General features: G+C 60.7%; 2 protein-coding genes across 4 annotated transcripts; both read left to right on the top strand.

Annotated features, from left to right (window-relative positions):
- Positions 1 to 719: 719 nt before the first annotated feature.
- CENPS (centromere protein S) lies at positions 720 to 13,577 on the top strand. 3 transcript variants are annotated; one of them, XR_008630332.1, is made up of 6 exons: positions 720 to 873; positions 2,248 to 2,371; positions 3,426 to 3,459; positions 6,115 to 6,181; positions 10,935 to 11,426; positions 13,323 to 13,577. XR_008630332.1 is itself a non-coding variant. In XM_004607065.2 (5 exons), exons 1-5 carry the CDS (start codon positions 826 to 828, stop codon positions 8,386 to 8,388), a joined length of 417 nt encoding a protein of 138 aa, XP_004607122.2. In that variant the 5' UTR covers positions 721 to 825; the 3' UTR covers positions 8,389 to 8,596. The 3 variants fall into 3 exon arrangements, 1 of the variants encoding a protein (XP_004607122.2); XR_008630331.1 differs by having other exon boundaries at positions 13,326 to 13,577; XM_004607065.2 differs by lacking the exons at positions 10,935 to 11,426; positions 13,323 to 13,577 and adding an exon at positions 8,245 to 8,596 and having other exon boundaries at positions 721 to 873.
- CORT (cortistatin) lies at positions 11,322 to 13,526 on the top strand. Its single transcript, XM_055138257.1, has 2 exons — positions 11,322 to 11,426; positions 13,326 to 13,526. Exons 1-2 carry the CDS (start codon positions 11,322 to 11,324, stop codon positions 13,524 to 13,526), a joined length of 306 nt encoding a protein of 101 aa, XP_054994232.1.
- Positions 13,578 to 19,365: the final 5,788 nt, after the last annotated feature.

Consider the following 19,365-nt stretch of genomic DNA (forward strand, 5'->3'; position numbering starts at 1 on the left):
TTGCAGTCAGGCCTCCCCCAGGCCCAGGCTCCAGCCCTTTTAAGCTCTGCACCCCACAAGCGCAGTGTCTGGAAGGTGCGAGTGTGAGCGGGCAGGCTGCGGCCTGTAGTGGCACCAGGCCACAGGCCACCGGAGGAGAGCGTGATTGGGATGCCAGGGATTGAACCTGGCTTGGCCGTGTGCAAGGCAAACGCCCGCCCCGCTGTGCTATCGCTCCAGCCCCAGATCATGTTCTTAAATGACCTCACACAATCGGCAACGCCAAGACCACTCATTTTATCCACTGGAGGGGGGCAGCCTCCACGCAGTGCTCAGGGGCCCACGAGTCAGTGACACTGGGCCGGCTGTGAGTGACTGTACCGCCCAGTGTCCCTGCCGCCGGGGGTGCTGCAGGGCCCAGCGGTGCTGGCAACCAACGCTCCGAGCGCCCACCTATGTCCCAGCCGTGAGCGTCTTTTACTTAGTAATTCCACTGGTGACGACTGCAAACGGGCAATGACGTTCGCAAGGCGCCGGGACGTCACCGCCGTCGTCTGGAACTGGTAAGAGAGTAACGTGACAATGCTTGTCCCTACTCGTACCCACTCCTTGCGGTGACCCAAGGCGCCGAGCACCTCGCTAGTCTGTCTGGGGGCCGCAGACGCGAAGCGCACCGCCCCCCCACCGCGGGGCCCTTCCTAGACCTGCCGCTAGGGGCGCGCGCGGCCCCGCGGGGCTTCGCTTCGCGCTTTGACCCTCCGCGCGGCCCGTTGCCGGCCGCGGCGGCGGGAAGATCCGAGGGGCAGCCGCGCCGCCGCCTCTCTCCGCCTGGGCGCGCCCGGCGCGATGGAAGAGGCCGAGGCCGACGAGCAGCAGCAGTTCTCCTACCAGCAGGTTCGGGGGCGCCGGGGCCCGGCTAGGCGGAGGGAGGCCGGGGTCTTGTTTCTGGGGCGGAAAAGACGGCCCCCCGCGCCCTGCCAGGCCTCTGCCCGGCGCCGTCGCGGGCCGGGCGAGCTTCGGCCGAGGCTCTGCGCACGCGCGGCGGTGCGCGCGCGCGGGCTGCTGGGAGGCGGTTTCCATGGCGACGCGGGGCGGCCGCGACGCTCGCCTGCTCCGTGCGGCTTGCGCGGGGCGTTCCCCCGGGCCGCGTCCGCGTCGTCCGGCTCCCGGGGCCGCAGTGGCCGCCGTCCCCGCGGGACACGCAGGGCTGCGGGCCCGGCCCTGCCCCGAGGATGGAGTTTTCGCGGAGGCGGCAGGAGGGCGGGGAGAACCCGGGCCCGGGCTGTGCCTGGAGGGGCCGCACCCTGCAGCTCCGGGGCGCGGGGGCCGCTCCTGGCTCTGCTCCGGGACGGTTCTCGGACGAGCTTGGGACCAGACCGGGCCCTCCTGCAGGCACAGCCCCTGGGCCGACTGTCCAGCCCCGCCCGCAGGGCCTTTCGCCCGTCACTGGGCCGCCTACCCAGCACCTTGGCTGCCTGAGTCTCGATAAGATCCAAACCAGGGCCGGGCGGTGCCTTGCTCATCGCGCGTGTCTTTTCCTTCCTTCTCACCCTGGACACTGCGTCCAGCTCCGTCTCTCCAGCCCGGGGCTCAGCATTCCCGCCGCTTTCCTGTTGAGAGGGTGGCCGAGGCTCAGAGGCAGGCGAGCCCTTCCCTGCCTGTGACCTTTGTCACAGCGGGCCTGGGGCCAGCGGGGTCCTGCAGCAGAGGCCAGACCCGCCGGGGTTTCACTGCCTTCCCTTGGCCACCCAGGAAGCAGCGCCTGTCCGATTCTTCCCGCTGGCCTGCCGGGGGAGCCAGCTCAGGCTTGGCCTAAGGCACCGCCTCAGTGAGGAGGTGACCCCTGCCCCAGCCCTATGCTGGAGAGTGCCTCTGACACCCGGGAGAGTGGAAGATGGGGGCCGCTTGCCTTGCTGACCTGGGTTCAGTCCCCAGCACCCCGTGCGGTCCCCCAAGACCCTAGGAGTGATCCCTGAGCATCTCTGGGTGTGGCCCCCAAACAAAGCAACTGAGAAAGAGAAGGGGGGGGCTAGAGCCATAGCAGCGCGTTTCCCTTGCAGGCAGCCTAGCCGGGTGCGATCCCTGGCATTGCTGGAAGTAATTCCTGAGTGCAGAGCCAGGAGTAACCCCTGAGCATTGCCAGGTGGACCCAAAAAAGCTAAAAAAAAAAAAAAGAAAGAAGAGGGGAAGGGGCCGGGCGGAGCGGCACCTCCCCCTGGTCTTCGTGGTGGGAGAGGCGCCCCGCCACCGGTGCCCGGTTTCACGCAGAGGCTGAAGGCGGCCGTGCACTACACCGTTGGTGGGCTCCTTGAGGAGGTGGCTGAGGACAAGGAGGTGACGTTCAGCAGACAGACCATCGCCGCCATCTCGGAGCTGACGTTCCGGCAGTGTGGTAGGAAGCCGGGATCTGCTCCTGCAGAGAAAACTCCACGGTGGGGCTGGTGGTGGGTGCGGGTCTCTCTGTAGCAGCCAGAGAAGCAGCTTTGACAGTCCGCAGCCCCCCAGCTGCAAGGGATGTGGGCACCCTCCCTGCTGTGCTGTGCGGCCCTTCCTGTGGGGCTTAGGAGGGGCAGCACCTTGGTTGGGCGGTGCTTTAAGGGCCCTGAAATGGTTTTGGTTTTTTTTTGGGGGGGTCACATCCAGCGATGGTCAGGGGTCACTCCTGGCTCTGCACTCAGGAATTACCCCTGGCAGTGCTCAGGGGACCATATGGGATGCTGGGAATCGAACCTGGGTCGGCCACGTGCAAGGCAAATGCCCTACGCAAATGCCCTCCCCGCTGTGCTCTCGCTCCAGCCCCTAAGGGCCCTGAAATGTTACACTTTGTTTTATTCCTTTGTGGCCACACCTGGCAGTGCTGGCAGAGGGGCGGGAGACCCTTTCCTGGCTCTGTGCTAAGGCGTGACCTGGTGGTCCTCAACTGAGCAAAGTGGGATCCCAGTGGGGCAAGCTAGCGCCTTACCCGCTGCATTATCTCCCCGGCCCTAGTTTTTATTTGACTTTTTTTTTCTTTTTGGGTCACACCCAGCGATGCTCAGGGGTTACTCCTGGCTCTGCACTCAGGAATTACTCCTGGCGGTGCTTGGGGGACCCTATGGGATGCTGGGAATTGAACCCGGGTCGGCCACGTGCAAGGCAAACGCCCTCCCCGCTGTGCTATCGCTCCGGCCCCTATTTATGACATTTTTTCCATCACTGACAACTTAATTTGGGTGCTGAGTGTGTATTAGTATTTGCTGCAGAGGAAATCAGGGTCCTCGCGGGCACAGCCGACCCGAGGTTAAAGGGAGCACAGGTGTGCCCACAGCTCCTGCTGGGCAGCAGCTGCAGTCCTGTGCCCAGCGTGGAGCACTGTCGATGAGTCCATGCACACCGCCGGGCCGAGCCACTGCGTGCCCACACCTCGCTGACGGGGCGGGAGCTGAAGTCTCTTTTTTCTCTTTCAGAAAATTTCGCCAAAGACCTGGAAATGTTTGCAAGGTGGGTGGCGCGTCCCCCAGGGCCCTGCGTCTGTGGGTGTCGGAGTTGTTTGCACCCGGTCGGCTGAGGCGGAAGCGGAGCAGCTGCAGCAATCACGGCCATTCAGACGGGCGGGGCTGGCTCTGACGTGCGTCAGGGCCGTTTATGTGCGAGAGGGGGTGTGCATGCTGCGGGCGGGGGCTTTTCGGGGGCCCTGCGCCCCCACAGGTGTGTGGATGACGGCCGCGGGCCGCGCCTCCCCAGCCTCCCGGGAAGCGTGCCTGGCTTCCCGCTGGGCGACGGCGTGTACAGAGGATCGGTGCACATTGCTCTGCCCGTTCTAGCGTTGGTGGGGACGCTCGGAGAAGTTCCTGCCCCCCTGTTGTCTTCGAGGGGGCCTGTGATTCCCCCTGGACTCTCTCTGGGTCTCTCAGAACCGCTTGGCCTGTCCTCGGGGCTGGAAGCTCGCGGCTCCTGGGCTGCTGATGTTGGGGGGGCACCCCCTTCTCTTCTCGCTGGTTCTTGTGAACATACACCTGCTCTCTGTAGGGGGGGGAACAAAGGAAGTCACCAGGCGGTCCTCGGGGTCCAGCAGTGACGTTCCTCTGCCTCTCGGGGTCCGAAGCCCTGTGACATGTTGGGTGTCGGGGCGGGGGAAGGGGGCTGTTATCGGGGCTCTGCCTGCTGTCTGCCGTCGCCGCCAGGAGACTTTTCTTTGCGGGAGGTGTTGTTTCTTTGTGTTGGCTCTGGCAAAGGCAGCAGAACATTCAGCTACGGCTGTTAAAATGCAAGGAATGAAAATAAAATCCGAGGGACCGGGGGACCCTCAGAAGGCTGGGGCCCAGGTGTCACATGCCAGAGCCCCAGGGCTGGTCCCTCACACCCCTGAGCATCACCGGAAGACGCTTAAGAATGAAAAAAAAAACTTAAGAATTAAACAAGGAAAGAGAAATGTTGAGTTTGGGCCCCCAGAGCTCCAGGCCTGGTGGTGGGCATGTCTTTGAGTAGGGCCCCCCAGTCACACCTACAGGACCCTCCTTTCCTCGCTGGGTCGTGCTCCCCGGGCTGTGCTCCCTGGTACTCGCCAGTGTCACTCCTTCACGGTGCTGCCTCTGTGGGTGCCCTGGGGCTTGTGACCTGCCACTCAGCTGCTCTGGGCTCTCCGAAGACTCCAAGTGTCCTGGGTGGTGACTGGCTCGTTCTGCACCTTAAACACTGTGGTTTCTGGGCCCCCTGGGGACCCGTGAGTATTGTGACACCTTGTCTGAGGAAAAGCTCCAAATTTGGGGAGACGCAACAATTTCAGTTGGGTGTTTCCTCTGCTATTGGCTCTGAGATCTTTTGGTCTGGGAGGTCACACCCTGGTGGTGCTCAGGGATCACTCCTGGCAGGGCTCAGGGGACCCAATGGGGTGCCGGGGATCGAACCTGCCGCATGCAAGGCCGCACCCTCTCCCCGTCCTGTCCCTCCCACCTCAGCTCTGTCGTCATCAGAGGTCTGTTAACAGGTTGGAGATCCCCCAGTGTGTTCGGGGGCCACTCCTCGTCTTCCCTGGCAGTGCTCGGGCGACTCTCTGGGTCATCCAGGACTTCAGCGTGCAAAGCCTGCCTCCATCGAGCTCTCGGCATGGGCGCAAACACGTGCAGGAAGATGTCCAGTAAACAAGTCTAGGGACGTGGGACATGTTTTCTTTTGGGGAGGCGTACCTGGCGATGCTCAGGGCCAACTCCTGGCTCCGGCTCCAAACTCAGGATCACTCCCTGCCAGTGCTCGGTGCCAGGGATCGAATCTAGATCAGCCCTGCACAAGGCAAGCACCCTGGGTCCGGGCCGGTGGCCCCTGCGCCATGCCAGCGTCCAAGGCCATCTTGCTTGCGTGCCCGGGAAACACTGGCCGCTCACCCCCTGCAGGAGCAGTTTTCAGGAAACTTACAAGCGATCCAGATGTTTCACGTCCTGGATAACAGGCAGAGGAGATGGAAACCTCCCGATTCTTGAGGGCAGAACTATCTGAAGAAGCTCGGTACACTCCAGGAGTCACGTTGCCCCACAGATTACCAAAGTCTTTGCCGCATTTGCCGCATTTGATTTAGCTTTGTAGTTTTTAATTGTAGGCCTTTCCTAGTCACATCTCTCGGACTGCTTTCATCCACCCACAGGACTGCAGGGGCGTGCGGAGGGCCGCCCATCCCCGGCCCCATTGGTCGCAGCTCTCTGGGTGGGCGTGGTCACCCTGCCCGCCCCCAGCCCTATTGGTCTTGGCTCTCTGTGGGCGTGTCTGTTGCCTATCTCCCATCCCATTGGGCTTGGCTCTCGGTGGGCGTGGTCTCCCAGCCAGCCCCCAGCCCTATTGGTCTTGGCTCTCTGTGGGCGTGTCTGTTGCCTACCTCCCATCCCATTGGGCTCAGCTCTCGGTGGGCGTGGCCACGCCTATCCTCGTCCCCATTCGTCTTGGTGCTTTCTAAGTGGGCGTGGTCATTCCATCCCCGGCCCCATTGGTCTCAGCTCTCTGGGCAGGCGTGGCCACTGCCTATCCTCGGCCCCATTGGCCTGACTCTGGGTGGGCGTGTCCACTCCCCTGGAGGGAGGCTGCACGTGTCGGGCCGCGGACTTGGGCGTATCGTGGAGACGGGGAGTGATGCGGGCGCAGGGTGAAGTGTTTCTGCCCTTTCTGCAGACACGCGAAAAGAAGCACCATTAACGCCGAGGACGTGAAGCTGTTGGCCAGGAGGAGCAACCCACTGGTGAGCGCTGGGGCCCTTCGCACGCCCCTGCAGGCGGGGCCGTCCTTCTCCGCGGGATGCGGGATGCGGGATGCGTTTTGCTAAGCCAGCCTGCAGGTTTCTAATCCATCCGCACTCCCCGGGTTTCCGAGCTCTCCTCCTTCCTGGGCTCAGCTGCTGTGCCCGGCTCCCTGCGGGGGGAGCCTGGGTGCGGCCGGGACGTGCAGGAAGCAGAATGAACCCCGGCTTTCCCGAGGAGTCTCAAGGATGCTGGACCGGCCTGGTGGCCCCTGATCTCTGGTGGCCCCGGGTGCTGGCTGTGGTGGCCGGCAGCTCCGGGTCACTTGGGTTTCCGGACTCGGTGGTCCTGGCAGGGAAATGCTTTCCTCCCTCCGGGGAACGGCCGCTGCCCAGGCGCGCTCGTCTGCGCGGCTCCGTGCGCTGTGCCCGCAGGGGCCGGCCCGGGGGCTGCTGGTTCAGTAGCCTGTGAACGGGAGGTGCGCTTGTTTCGCACTCGCCAGTTTCACACTGACCCATTGGCCAGCGCCCTCTCCCTGCTGTGCAACCCCAGGCTCAGCCCTGGCTTCTCTGGCCAGGGGGGCACTCCAGGCCTTAGGGTTGTCTCTGCGCGGGTACGGTCTAAACCTCACAGTGACACCTGAAGGATTTTATTTTTACCCACAGAAAAGTCTGAGGGTCTAGAGAGATAGTACAGAGTTAAGGCTCTTGCCTTAGATCTGGCTGACTCCGGTTCAAGTGCTCAGCACCTGCACAAGGGGGCCCCTGAGCACCACTGGGGGTCACTTCTAAGCACAGAGCCAGAAGTAACGAGTACTGCTGGGTGTGGCCCCCAAGCCCCCCCCCAAAAAAAAAGCCAAAACAATTTGGGGAGGCTTTGGGCCATACTGGGAGTGCTCAGGTTTGACTCCTGGCTCTGTGCTCAGGGAGCACTCCTGGCAGGCTCAGGGAACCATGTGGGGTGCTGGGGATGGAGCCCCGGTTGACTTCGTGTAAGGCCAGAGCCTCACCCCCTGTACTCGCCAATCCCAGGGCCAGACTGCCCTGGGCTGGAGGGAGTTCAGCCGAGTGGGTGCTGCTTCTGCGGGACCCAGGTCAGGCCCCGGCGCCTCCTTGTCCCCCACCTCCTGTCTCTGCCCCGCTGTGGTGGCTTCTGGCTTGTCACAGTGTCGGGGGCCACTCACCCAGCCACCGCATCGGCACATCCAGGTCTCACACTTTTGTTTGCTTCTTTGCTGGTGTTTGGGGTCACTGCCTGCTTGTCAAGGAGGCCGTGGAGAGCCGGGGGCCTAACCCAGCCTCAGCCCACCCTTATCTCCCCAGCACGGTCACAGGCTCTTTTTGGAGGGAGCTGCAGGGGGTGAAAGGTTAGGGCCAAACCCCTGGGGCGGGGGGAGACGCCCAGCTTGGGTCACTCCTGGCCGTGCCTGGGGGACCGTGTGAGAGCCGGCGCCTGAGCCAGGCAGGCTGAGTGCAAGGCAGCGCCTGTCCCGTCCCCGGCCTGAACTGTGCCTGGCCAGTGCTCTGGGGCAGGAGCTGGCGTTGGCCCGCCCCCAAGGTCGGTGTCACTGCCCGGCGCCGTTGCCTTGGGTCCCTGTGGGGCCGTCGGGCGCGTTTGCGCCGTCTGCAGGCTCAGCCTGCGTTCCCCCGAGCTCTCCGGGGGCTGCTCGCCGTCTGTGTGCCGCCCCCAGCGGGTTTTTGTGGCTGGTTCCTGCCTTCAGGGCAGTTTGGAGCCTGCATTTAGCTCGAAGGAACATCACCCCGACCGCGCCCCTGAGCGGCTGGGAAAGCGGGACACGGACTCCTGCCTCCCGCCCCGGCAGACGTCCAGACTGTTTTCTTTCTTTTTCTTTCTTTCTTTTTTTTTTTTTTGCTTTTTGGGTCACACCCGGCAATGCTCAGGGGTTACTCCTGGCTCTGCACTCAGGAATTACCCCTGGCAGTGCTCAGGGGACCTTATGGGATGCTGGGATTTGAACCCGGGTTGGCCGCGTGCAAGGCAAACGCCCTCCCCGCTGTGCTGTCGCTCCAGCCCCCAGGCGGCTGTTTTCATTGATCTCTCGTAGCTGAAGTACATCACAGAGAAGAGCGAAGAGCTCGCGCAGTTGAATGTAGAGCGGAAAAGCAAGAAGAAAAAGAAGTCTGAGGATGAGAGGAAAACTGCGGGCGAGCTGGCCGATGGGGGCGCTGAGGGGCAGAGTGAGGACTAGACTTGCCTCGGAGGGGACTTGCGGGGAGCGGTGGCGCAGTGGCGCGCGCGAGTGAGGCCGAGTTCTCCGCCGTTCCTCAGTCGCTTTACGGCAGCCCGTGCGGGGCAGGACAGGACGTCCTCAGAGCAAGCACGAGAGCGAGAGCGTGTGTGTGACAGTATTTTGGAAATCATTTCTTATAATGAATAAAACTGTGTTAGCAATGAAACATGGGTGCCTTTTTCAGAAGCCATGGTGCTCAATTAATGGTCTTGAGGTCATTTAAATATGCAGGGACCAGGGAGAGGGAGGGCCCAGGGCTTAAGGCGCCTGCCTTGCAGGATGCCAGCCTGGGTTCGATTCCTGATGCCGAACGTGGTCTGTCTCCTGAGCTGCGCCAAGCGTGATCCCTGAGCCCCGAGCACCGCCACGTTTGACCTAAAAGCAAAAAAAGCGGGATGCGTGTCTGGAGCGATAGATAGTACAGTGGTAGGGTGCTTAGCTTTGCACACGAGTGGTTCGGGTTCGATCTCCGGCACCCCATAGAGTCCCCCGAGCTCCACCGGGATTAATTCCTGAGTGCAGAGCCAGGAGTAACCCCTGAGCATCGCTCAGTGTGGCCCCCAAACAAAAAAGAACCCCAAAATATGTTTTAAAAATTAAATAGGGCGCGCTCTCAGGTGGCGTGGCACAGGGCACTGGTGCCCCCACCGAGAAAGGCACATACATCTCTGGGCGAATAACGGCCCTGTGAGATGGACGTGGCTGCACTCACGTCCTTAGGACTGGCAGAATGTGTGTCTTATTTGACACATTTGTGTTTCTGGTGTGTGTGTGTGTGGGGGGGTCTGTCTGACCCACACCACAGGTGTTTGAACCACACCTGCTGGTGCTCAGGGCTTACTCCTGGTTCTGTGCTCAGGGATCACTCCTGAGGGGGCGCAGAGGACCCCATGTGGTGTCGGGGGTCAGTCCCAGGCTGACCGTGCAAGGCAGCATGCCTCCCGCTGGCCGCCGCCTTTCGGCCCGTGTGCTGTGTTGACCGCCCGCTGCCCGCATCACACGTGCGGGTTTCGCCAGCCTGTTCTAAAGTTGCCGCATGGCGCTCGGGGGAGCGGGAGTAAGCCCTTACTCTCCGCTTCCCGAATGGCCATGGTTTGGGGGGGGGCCTTGGCGACAATTCCCCGTGATACTCGGCCTGGTGCTTCCGCCCTTGGCCTGCCGGTGTGGTGCGGGGGTTGGGCCCTGAGCCTGTGCGGCTGCCACTCCGGCCCTCAGGGCGCTGTCCTGCCCTCGTGATGCGGAAAACTAAGGAGGAATGTCCCGCCGCGCCGCCCCTTCCTCCCCACTCCTTTACTCGGCTGTCCCAGGGGACACCTGTCACTCAGCCTCTGTGAGTCTGGCTTTGGTGACAGAGCAGGGCGGCCTGGCACCAGCCCGGAATGTTCCGCCTGTTGGCCGTTTGAGCAGGTGTCCCCGTCCAAAGGAGCTGGCGTCTCTGCAGCACTCTGGCCGCTCAGCGCAGGCTGCCACGAGAATCCGTAGTCTCTGTTCTCTGTTCCTCTGGCACTTGGAATAGAACAGCCCAGGCTCATCTGCTGCCCAACTTGAGTCAGGAAAGTTTCAGTGCATCTATTTTATTATTTAGTTTTTAATTATTTTTTTTCCTTTTGGGTCACACCTGGTGATACACAGGGGTTACTCTTGGCGCTGCACTGAGGGATTACTCCTGGCGGTGCTCGGGGGACCCTATGGGATGCTGGGAATCGAACCCGGGTCGGCCGCGTGCAAGGCAAACGCCCTACCCGCTGTGCTGTCGCTGCAGCATCTAGTTTTCAATCCTTTTGTTGGCGTTTGTGAGTATACCTCGCGGTGCTGAGGGTAAGTCCTGACTCTGCACTCAGGAGTAACTCCTAGCACTGCTTGGAGGACTCCCAGGGCACCAGCGATCAAGCTCGTGTCGGCTGCGTGCAAGGCAAACGCCCCTCACCGCGTCTTCTCACTGCGTCTTCTCAAGCGGGAGCGGGAGTGCAGGGGCTGAGGCATGTGGCTGGCCCTGGCTCGAGTCTCAGCCTGCGTCACTCTCTCCACACCGCCCCGGGAACGTTCCTCCCCTGACTCCTGCCCGCCCTGACAGTGGCCAGTGCCTGGGCAGTCGCACCCGGCGGTGCTCCTAGTTCTGCACTCGGAGATCAATCCTGCTGGGGCTCGGACCACAGGGCTGCCGGGGATGGAGCCTGGGTTGGCTGCATGCAGGGCAAGCGCTTCCCTAGTGGACCCCACCCAGTAGTACTGAGGACCCCTGGGGCTGTACCTCGTGGTGCCTGGGGGTTGGCCTCAGGGCCTCAGGAATGAAGGCAGTGCTCCAGCCCTCAGAGCTGCGTCCCGGCTCCCGCCTAGTAAAGCCATCGGGGTGTGTGGATACTGGGGCAGCCTGGTCAGCAGCCTACTGGTCAGGGCGGCCTGCTCTGCCCCTGACCGCGGGGCTGTGATGGGCGTGCGGGGCCGGGGGCTCTGCCCTGCCAGGTGGCTTGTCCGCGTTGCTGTCTCCGGTTCCTTCCGCGCAGGTGGCGTCACGCTCAGCCTTCCGAGCCCCCGTCCCAGACTCGTCTGCTCTTATTATGTTCAATCACGCGGCTTTGTTCCCCGGCTCCTGCCGGCTGCCGGCGTGACGGGGAGGAAGCGGTTCTTCAGAACCAGCCCGCGATCCAGCCGGCCCGCCCCGCGCCCGTCACACGCCTGCCCGCGCGTCAGCTTAGGTTCATCCCGGTCCAGACGCTTTTGTGCCGACTCGGGCGTCTGCGTCACTGCCCGTGCGTGCCGGGAAAGAGGGGCCCGGCCCCCCGAGCCGGGCAAGTACAAAAGGCCCAGCTGCGGGCGCCGACACCCCTGCACCCACAGAGCACCGGCTCCCGGACGCCGAGAGCTGGGGCGCAGGGCCGGGCAGCCCCGAGATGCCTCTGCCGCTGGCCCCCGCGCTGTCGCTGCTGCTGCTGCTGCTGCTGCAGGTCTCGGGGGGCCTGTCCCGGGAGGGCGGCCTCGCCGGCCCCAACGGCGCGGTGAGTAACCGGCCGCACCCGGCCCGCTCTTGGCGCTCTGTTCTCGGGATGCTTGGCCCTGCACGGACCCTGCAGCCGCCCACCGCAGGGCCCAAGGTGACGGGGCTCGAGGGGGCTCCACCAAGAGGAAGTCTGCACAAAGCCTGGGACCCCGGGAGCAGGAGGTCCCCCTGCCCCGGCTCGTGTGCGGTGCCCTTGGCCTAGCCGGGTCCTCACGCCCACTCCTGGGACCGACCCTTGGCCACTGAGGCTGCCTGGCCCCAGGCTCGGGGCTCGGACGCACCTTCCACGGCCGACCTTCCTTTTCCTCGCTTGTTTGTTCTGGGCCACATGGGGCAGTGCTCAGGCTGAGTCCGGCTCTGCGCTCGGGATCATCCCGGCAGGGTGCAGAGAGCATTCTGTGGTATGGGGGTTAAGAATCTCCTGCGTGCACGGCACGCTCCTCACCCCTGCACCTTACAGCCCCATTTTCTTTTTTATTTCTTTTTTTTTTTTTAATTTTGAAAATGTTGCAAGAAGGAGTACATAGGGTTGACCATTAAAAAAGGATTTTTCTCTGAAATGACTAGATTTTAGGGAAGTCATTTTTCATCAGGTGACGCCAGAGGCATGCTGGGGGGTTTGAGAGGCCGGAAGGACACGATGGCTCAGAGAGGCCAGGCAGGCGGGGAGGGAACCAGGCCCCAGCACCCCAGCCAGCCCGGGGGCTTCTGAGTGCCCCGGGCACACGCTCCTGCCCCGCCAGCTAAGGCTGCATGAAGACAAGCAGGTGCATTCCGGGGCTGGAAATTCTGAACTTCCTTTCCTCGGGAATAATTTTGCCGAGAACTCCTTTTTCTTCACTTTCCCTCCTTTCCCCAGAAATGGGACTAATTGTTCTTCTTGGGGAGTGGGGTGGGGTCGAGGGGTTGAGCCACACCCAGCAGTGCTCAGGGCTTACTCCTGGCTCAGTGCTCAGGGATCACCAGGCACTTACCACATATGGTGCCCAGGGGACCATAAGTGATGCCGGAGATTGAACTTGGGTGCCACACGCCAGGCAAGCCCCTTGGCCCTGGCACAGGCCTTCAGCCAGGGCTAATTTTGCTGGAGCATCTTTTGTTTTATTTATTTATTTATTTACTGGCTTCTTGGGTCACACCTGGCAATGCACAGGGGTTGCTCCTGGCTCTGCACTCAGGAATCACTCCTGGCGGTGCTCAGGGGACCATATGGAATGCTGGGAATCAAACCCGGGTTGGCTGAGTGCAAGGCAAACACCCTCCCCGCTGGGCTATTGCTCCAGCCCCTTATTATTATTATTATTATTTTATTTTTTATTTATTTATTTATTTTGCTATTTGGGTCACACCTGGCGATGCACAGGGGTCACTCCTGGCTCTGCACTCAGGTATTACTCCTGGCGGTGCTTAGGGGTATGGGATGCTGGGAATCGAACCCGGGTCAGCCACGTGCAAAGCAAACACCCTACCTGCTATGCTATCGCTCCAGCCCCTGAAAAAATTTTTTTAAGTTGGAGAAAATGTCTATTGGAAATCTTACACTGATTTCTTTTGTTTTTAATTTTTTTTTTTTTTGGGTCACACCCGGCGATGCACAGGGGTTACTCCTGGCTCTGCACTCAGGAATTACTCCTGGCGGTGCTCAGGGGACCATATGGGATGCTGGGAATCGAACTCGGGTTGGCCGCATGCAAGGCAAACACCCTCCCCGCTGTGCTATCACTCCAGCCCGTTTTTAAATTTTTTAAGTGAACTGATTTACAAAGTCGTCGGTAGTTGAGTCTTAGGCATATCCTATTTCAAACCCAACTACAGAACTTTTAAGAATGGAGTGACGGATCTGGTCTCGATGAACCGGGCGTTGTCATTCCTTTGTCCTGTTTCTTCTCCAAAGCAGATGCCGGACGTGGCCGAGCGGGAGCCCGCCAGCCTGCCCGCCTTCCTGGCCTGGTGGCACAGGCAGGGCCCCCGGGCCGATGCAGGCCCCTCCTGGCAGACGGCCAAGCGGCAGGACAGCCTGCCCCCCCAGCCGCCCCCGCGCCCCGCGAAGCCGCTCTGCAGAAACTTCTTCTGGAAGACCTTCTCCTCCTGCAAGTAGCCCCCGCCCGCCCGCACAGCCCAATAAACGCCCGAGCAGCTGTGGTCTCTCCTTCCGCGCCACCGAAGCCTCCTGTTTGCCGGGCTGGGGACAACATGTGTTCTTGGGGGTCGAACCTGGGATTCCTGGGAGCCAAGCGTGGCCCCCGGCCTGTGGGTCGTGCCCCAGCCCCCCGAGTTAATCCCACTGGTCCCAGCCTCAAGCAGCCCGAGGCCCGTGAAACCCAAAGTCAACTCAGCTCCCCTTGAGACGGACCCTGATGTTTGGCGGCCACGCCTGGGGGGCAGGGCGGGGTCTCTGGGGTGATGAGTCCGGTTCCGCCGTGCCAGCAGGTGGCGGCCCCGAGTGCCCTGTGTCTCACCGCCAGGTGAGCCTGTGTACGGAGGCTTTGGGGAGTGCTGGGTTTGAACTCGCTGCCCGTTCTTCCTTGCCGAGGTGAAGGTTCTGGAAGATTCTGGGTTCCCATCACCCCCATCCCGAGGGTTCTCATCTTCCCTTTTATCTAAGATAGTGGAGGCGGCCCGGAGAGGCCCCGTGGGGCTCAGGTGCTTGTCCCACACGTGGCCCGTGACCCACTCTGGCCCGTCCCATCGCCCTGCGGTGCCAGGGCAAGGCCAGGGCAGCGGCATGTCCTCGGCCCCCCGGGATTGGCAGGGGGCTCCCTCAGGCCTCGGCACCGTTTGGGAGCCCCCCCAGTAAACTCATAAAGGAACTTACCATTGAGCCGGTGTCTTCTGTAGGTTCGAAGCCCAGCTGTGACTCCTGGGCACCGCCAGGGGTCACTCGTGAGCACAGGCCGGGACTGGCCCCTGAGCACTGCTCCCTGGCCCCCGAGCAAAGACAGAATAAAGCAGCGGGGCCTGGGATTTGCTCAGAGGCCGCAGTGCTCAGGATTCACAGCAGGGCCAAGCGTGGTGGTGGATGGCGAGTTTCATTTCTCCGTGGAATGAAGCAGCTGTGGAATCCCACGTGGGGATAACCCTGAGTTCCCCAGGCCTGACCCTCACTCCCCCCAAACCCAGCCCAGTTTATCTCCCATTTTGTATGTGTATGCGTGTATATATATGCATGTGTATATGTGTAGTATGTGTGTGTCTGAGTACATGTGTGCATATGTATGTGTGCTGTGTGTATATGTAGTTGTGTGTATATGTATGTGTGTGTGCACACGTGTGTGTGTGTGTGTGAGCGCTTGCATATCTGTGTGTGTGAATGTGGTGCTGGGGATTGAACCCAGGGCCTTATGCGTGCAAAGCATGTGCATGGTCACGCAGCCACACGCTGCTGCATTTTGCATTTGTCATATACAGACTGCAAACATATGTGTTTGATCATGAACATAATTGTAAGTGAGAGGAAAAGCTAGAATTTGAGGCCTGAGAAACAGAACAGTGGCAAAGGCACTTACCCTGCATGCAGCCCACACTGATTCCTTCCTTCCTTCCTTCCTTCCTTCCTTCCTTCCTTCCTTCCTTCCTTCCTTCCTTCCTTCCTTCCTTCCTTCCTTCCTTCCTTCCTTCCTTCCTCCCTCCCTCCCTCCCTTCCTCCCTCCCTCCCTCCCTCCCTCCCTCCCTCCCTCCCTCCCTCCCTCCCTCCCTCCCTCCCTTCCTTTTTCTTTCTGCTTTTAGGGTCACACCCAGCGGTGCTCAGGGGTTACTCCTGGCTCTGCATTCAGGAATAACTCCCGGTGGTGCTCGGGGGATACGGGATGCTGGGGATTAGACCTGGGTCAGCCACATGCACAGCAAACACCCTCCCTGCTGTGCTGTTGCTCCGGTCCCAAAGCTGGATCTTATCCCCGGCGTCCCGTGTGGTCCTCTCAGCCTCCCTGGAAGTGATCGCTGAGTGCAGAGCCAGGAGGAAGCCAGAGCACAGCTGGTATGGCCCTTAAAATAAAATACCAATCATCATCATCATTTTTAAAAAGCGAGAGTTTTGGACTGGAGCGATACTGGCGGGTTGTGCATTTGCCCTGCACGCAGCTGAGCAGGGTTCATCCCCGGCATTTCATATGGTGCCCCGAGCACCGCCAGGAGTGATCCTTGAGTGCAGAACCCGGAGTAACCCCCGAGCATTGCTGCTTGTGCCCCAAAAAGCAAGAAATAAATAACAGAAAGCCAGAATCTGGAGGGTGATGGTCCTGGCCCGGGAGGGAACGTGGCTCCCTTCGCCCTGGCAGCCCTGAACGCTGAGTAGGGTCATGCCAGTGGCGCTGTGGACCCCTGCAGTCTGCTCCCCGCCCGAGGGTCCGCCCCGAGGTGGCCCTGTCAGAGCTGTGTGGACGGTGCCCAGCCCGACCCCCCTAAGGTCACCTGGAGCAGCCAGAGCAGTTTCAGACGAAACCTTGCGAAGGGGCTGAGTGATGGAGCAGCAGGGAGGGCGGTGGCCTTGCCCGGGGTCCACCCCTGGGTGTCATCCCCGCATCCCATAGGGTCCCCCGAGTCAGGAGTAACCCCTGAGCACTGCCGGGCGTGACCCCCAAGCAAACAAAACACCAAGATGGAGACAGACCCTGGAGTTTAAAAATGGGGGGGGGGGGCGGAGCGATAGCACAGCAGGTAGGGCGTTTGCCTTGCACGCGGCCGACCCGGGTTCGATCCCGGCATCCCATATGGTCCCCCAAGCACCGCCAGGAGTAATTCCTGAGTGCAAAGCCAGGAGTAACCCCTGAGCATTGCTGGGTGTGACCCAAAAAGCAAAAAAAAAAAAAAAAAAATAAAAACGGGGGGAAAAACAGTAATTGGAGCCAGCAAGACAGAAGTGTGGGGTTGGCACGTGCCTTGCACACGGCCAGCCCGGGGTCCCTGGAAGGATCCCTGAGTGTACAGCCAGGAGAAGCCCCTGAGTGTAGCTGGATCTGACCCCCAAACAACACAAACACACACACAGTCTCACAGGCACACACACATGCATACACGCAGACACATTCACATACAACACACATTTACAGACAATGCATACACATTCACACAACACACGCACACAGTCACACATATATGCACACATGCATACATGCATACACACATTCAAAGCACATGCATGCATGCACACATTCACACAACATACATGTACACACAAGGATACATGCACACATGCATTCAGAACACACGTGCATATGCACTCACAATTCACAACACATGCGTACATGCACACATTCACACACAACACACACAACACAGGCACAAGCACATGCTAATTGGGAAATGGATATCTCAACAATCGGGTCGTAGAAGCACGTGAATGATTCTTGTGATCTCCCCTGGCAGACTGTTCCTGTTCCCCTCTGGAGAAAGAAACGCCCCTTGGTCTTGCCTCTGCTTCCCCGAGAGGAGAGGCCGGGGCGTGTGGCGCGGCCCCGGAGCCCACCCTTGGCGGGGCAGGGACCCCCGCAGTCCCTCTGCCTGGCTGTCCCTTTGCACTGGAGCCGGACGGGTCGAGGATGGGGTCTGCGTCCGGACACCCCCAACCCTTGTCCCTGCCCTGGGAAAACGGTGTTTTTGTCTGGTTTTGTGGTCCAGGCCACCAGTCGTGGCCCGACTCCGGCTCTGCCAGGGATCACCAAGGCGGGATCGACCCCAGGTCCCCCGAGTGAGGCCAGGCCCCCCGGCTGCGCCCCCTCCAGTCTTGAGGAAAGGTTCTTTTGGGTCTGTCTCCGGGCCACACCCGGAGGTGCTCAGGGGTCTGGCCCTGACTCAGCGGCTGTACCTGGGGCCACAGGACCCAGAGAAGGCTGTCTCGCTGCCACGACACAAGCCCCTTCCCCGACCTGAGTCCCTGATGTCCACGTCGCGGCTCCCTGACAAACCCGGGGACCCCCGGCCCCCACAAAAGCCTTCTGAGAAGCCCCTTCAGGGAGCACCAGGCCAGGGCAGTGCTTGAGGGTCGGCCAGTGGAGCCCCGGCAGTGAGGTTCATGGGGTCCACGAGTGGCCCTGCCTCAGGGTCCGGCCGGGCGGCCTGGCGGGAGGCCCCTTCTCTGCACACGCGGGTGTTTGGGGTGTCCTGAGCTGCGGGGAGAACTCGCTGGGGCTTCTGGAGAATGGAGGAAGAATTATGTTCTATAAGAAAGAGAAGGAAATGGCACAAAGGGGGCCCGGGGCCGAAACTTGGGGTCTTCCTCGCCTGCCCACACCAGGTGCGTGCTTTGCCACTCGAGACATGCCCTCCCCCCACCCCCATATGTCTAATTTTGTTATTTATGTGGGTTTTGGTCACACCCAGTGATGCTCAGGGCTTTCTCCTGGCTCCGCACTCAGGAATCACTCCTGGCGGTGCTCAGGGGACCCTATGGGATGCCGGGGATCGAACCCGGGTCTGCCGTGTGCAAGGCAGCTCCACTGTAGGGTCACTCCGGTCCCTGTTCTTGTATTTTGGGCCACACCCGGTGGGACTCAGGGATCTGGGGGACAATATACAGGGTTGGGGATGGTTGGCCACCGGCGAGGCCAGAGCCGTAACCCCCCAGAGACTCTAAGGGCTCTTTGAAACCCCACCCAAGTCCGTGAACTGCGCTCCCCTGCAGAGCCCAGCACTGGCCACGGCCAACCTGGAGATGGAGTCTTTAAGAAACGGGAGATCTGCGGGGCGGAACTCCCAGCCCTGCCCGGGAGTCCATCACATGGAAATCAGTTTAATGACCTTTTTCACCCCCTGCTGCTGAAACATATTAGAAAGCTGGGAAGAATTTCACAGTGATAACAGACATAATTTCAAAATACAGAGTCAGATATTAGAAATGGCGAATTAGCTTCTCCGTGTGTCCCCGTGGTCTACAAGCTTAATATGTGCCTTTTAACAAACAAAAAATTCATTTAGTAGAGAAACAAATTTGTAGCTATAATCACTATTGTGGCTTTCTCTACAATTACTGAGAGTCAGGATTCTGCAGTTTTTTTTGTTTTCTTGTTGGGCCTAATCTGGCAGTGCTCGGGGCCCAGACGCGGTGTTAGGAATGAAAGCGGGGTCCGACGTGTGCGTGGAAAGCACCGCACCGCCCGCTCGGTATCTCTGGCCTCTGCAAATCTATCTTTATTTTTCGTTGACTTTGGGTTTCTCCCTCCACCTGATGGTGCTCAGGGACTACTCGTGGCTCCGTGCCCAGGAGTGACCCCGGGTGCAAAGCTGTGTCCTACCCCTCTACTCTCTCCAGCTCTGAAATGATTTTTAGAAGTATTACTATTTGGCTTTTGGGGCCACACCTGGTGATGCTCAGGACTTACTCCTGACTCTGACTCAGGAATTACTACCGGCGGGGCTAAGGGGACCATCCGGGATGCCAGGGATCGAACCCGGGTTGGCCAGGTGCAGGGCGAGCACCCTACCTGCTGTGCTAACATCTGGCCCCGTCCAGCTCTGAAGTCGTCTGGAGAACAAGGGGAGTGAGGGCTGAGGACCCTCTCAACAGGCTGGAGTGGGGGCTTTGCACGCCGGAGGCCCAAGTTCGGTCCCTGGCACGTCACAGTCCTGTCCCCAGAGAGTGACCGCCAACCACTGGGCTGAAAGGGGCCCCTTCTGCATGCTGCCAGGGGAGGGCCAGCAACCAAGACGCAACTAAAACCAAACTAAAAACCAAGGAGATCCGGTGTAAACCGGGACAATAATTTTGTTGTTCATTTTTGGGCCACGCCCGGCGGTGCCCAGGCTTCCCTCTGGCTCTGCACTCGGGCATCGCCCCTGGCGGTGCTCGGGGACCCTCTGGGATGCCGGGGATGGGACCCGGGTGAGCCGTGTGCAGGGCCAGTGCCCTCCCTGCTGTGCGATTGCTCATGCCCTGACCGTGATTTCTCAACGGGGGCATGTGCACCCGGAGAACGGGGCAAGGGCTGACGAGAAGAGGGTAT

This window comes from Sorex araneus, chromosome 5 (genome assembly GCF_027595985.1).
Source record: "Sorex araneus isolate mSorAra2 chromosome 5, mSorAra2.pri, whole genome shotgun sequence".
Taxonomy (NCBI): Eukaryota; Metazoa; Chordata; class Mammalia; order Eulipotyphla; family Soricidae; genus Sorex; species Sorex araneus.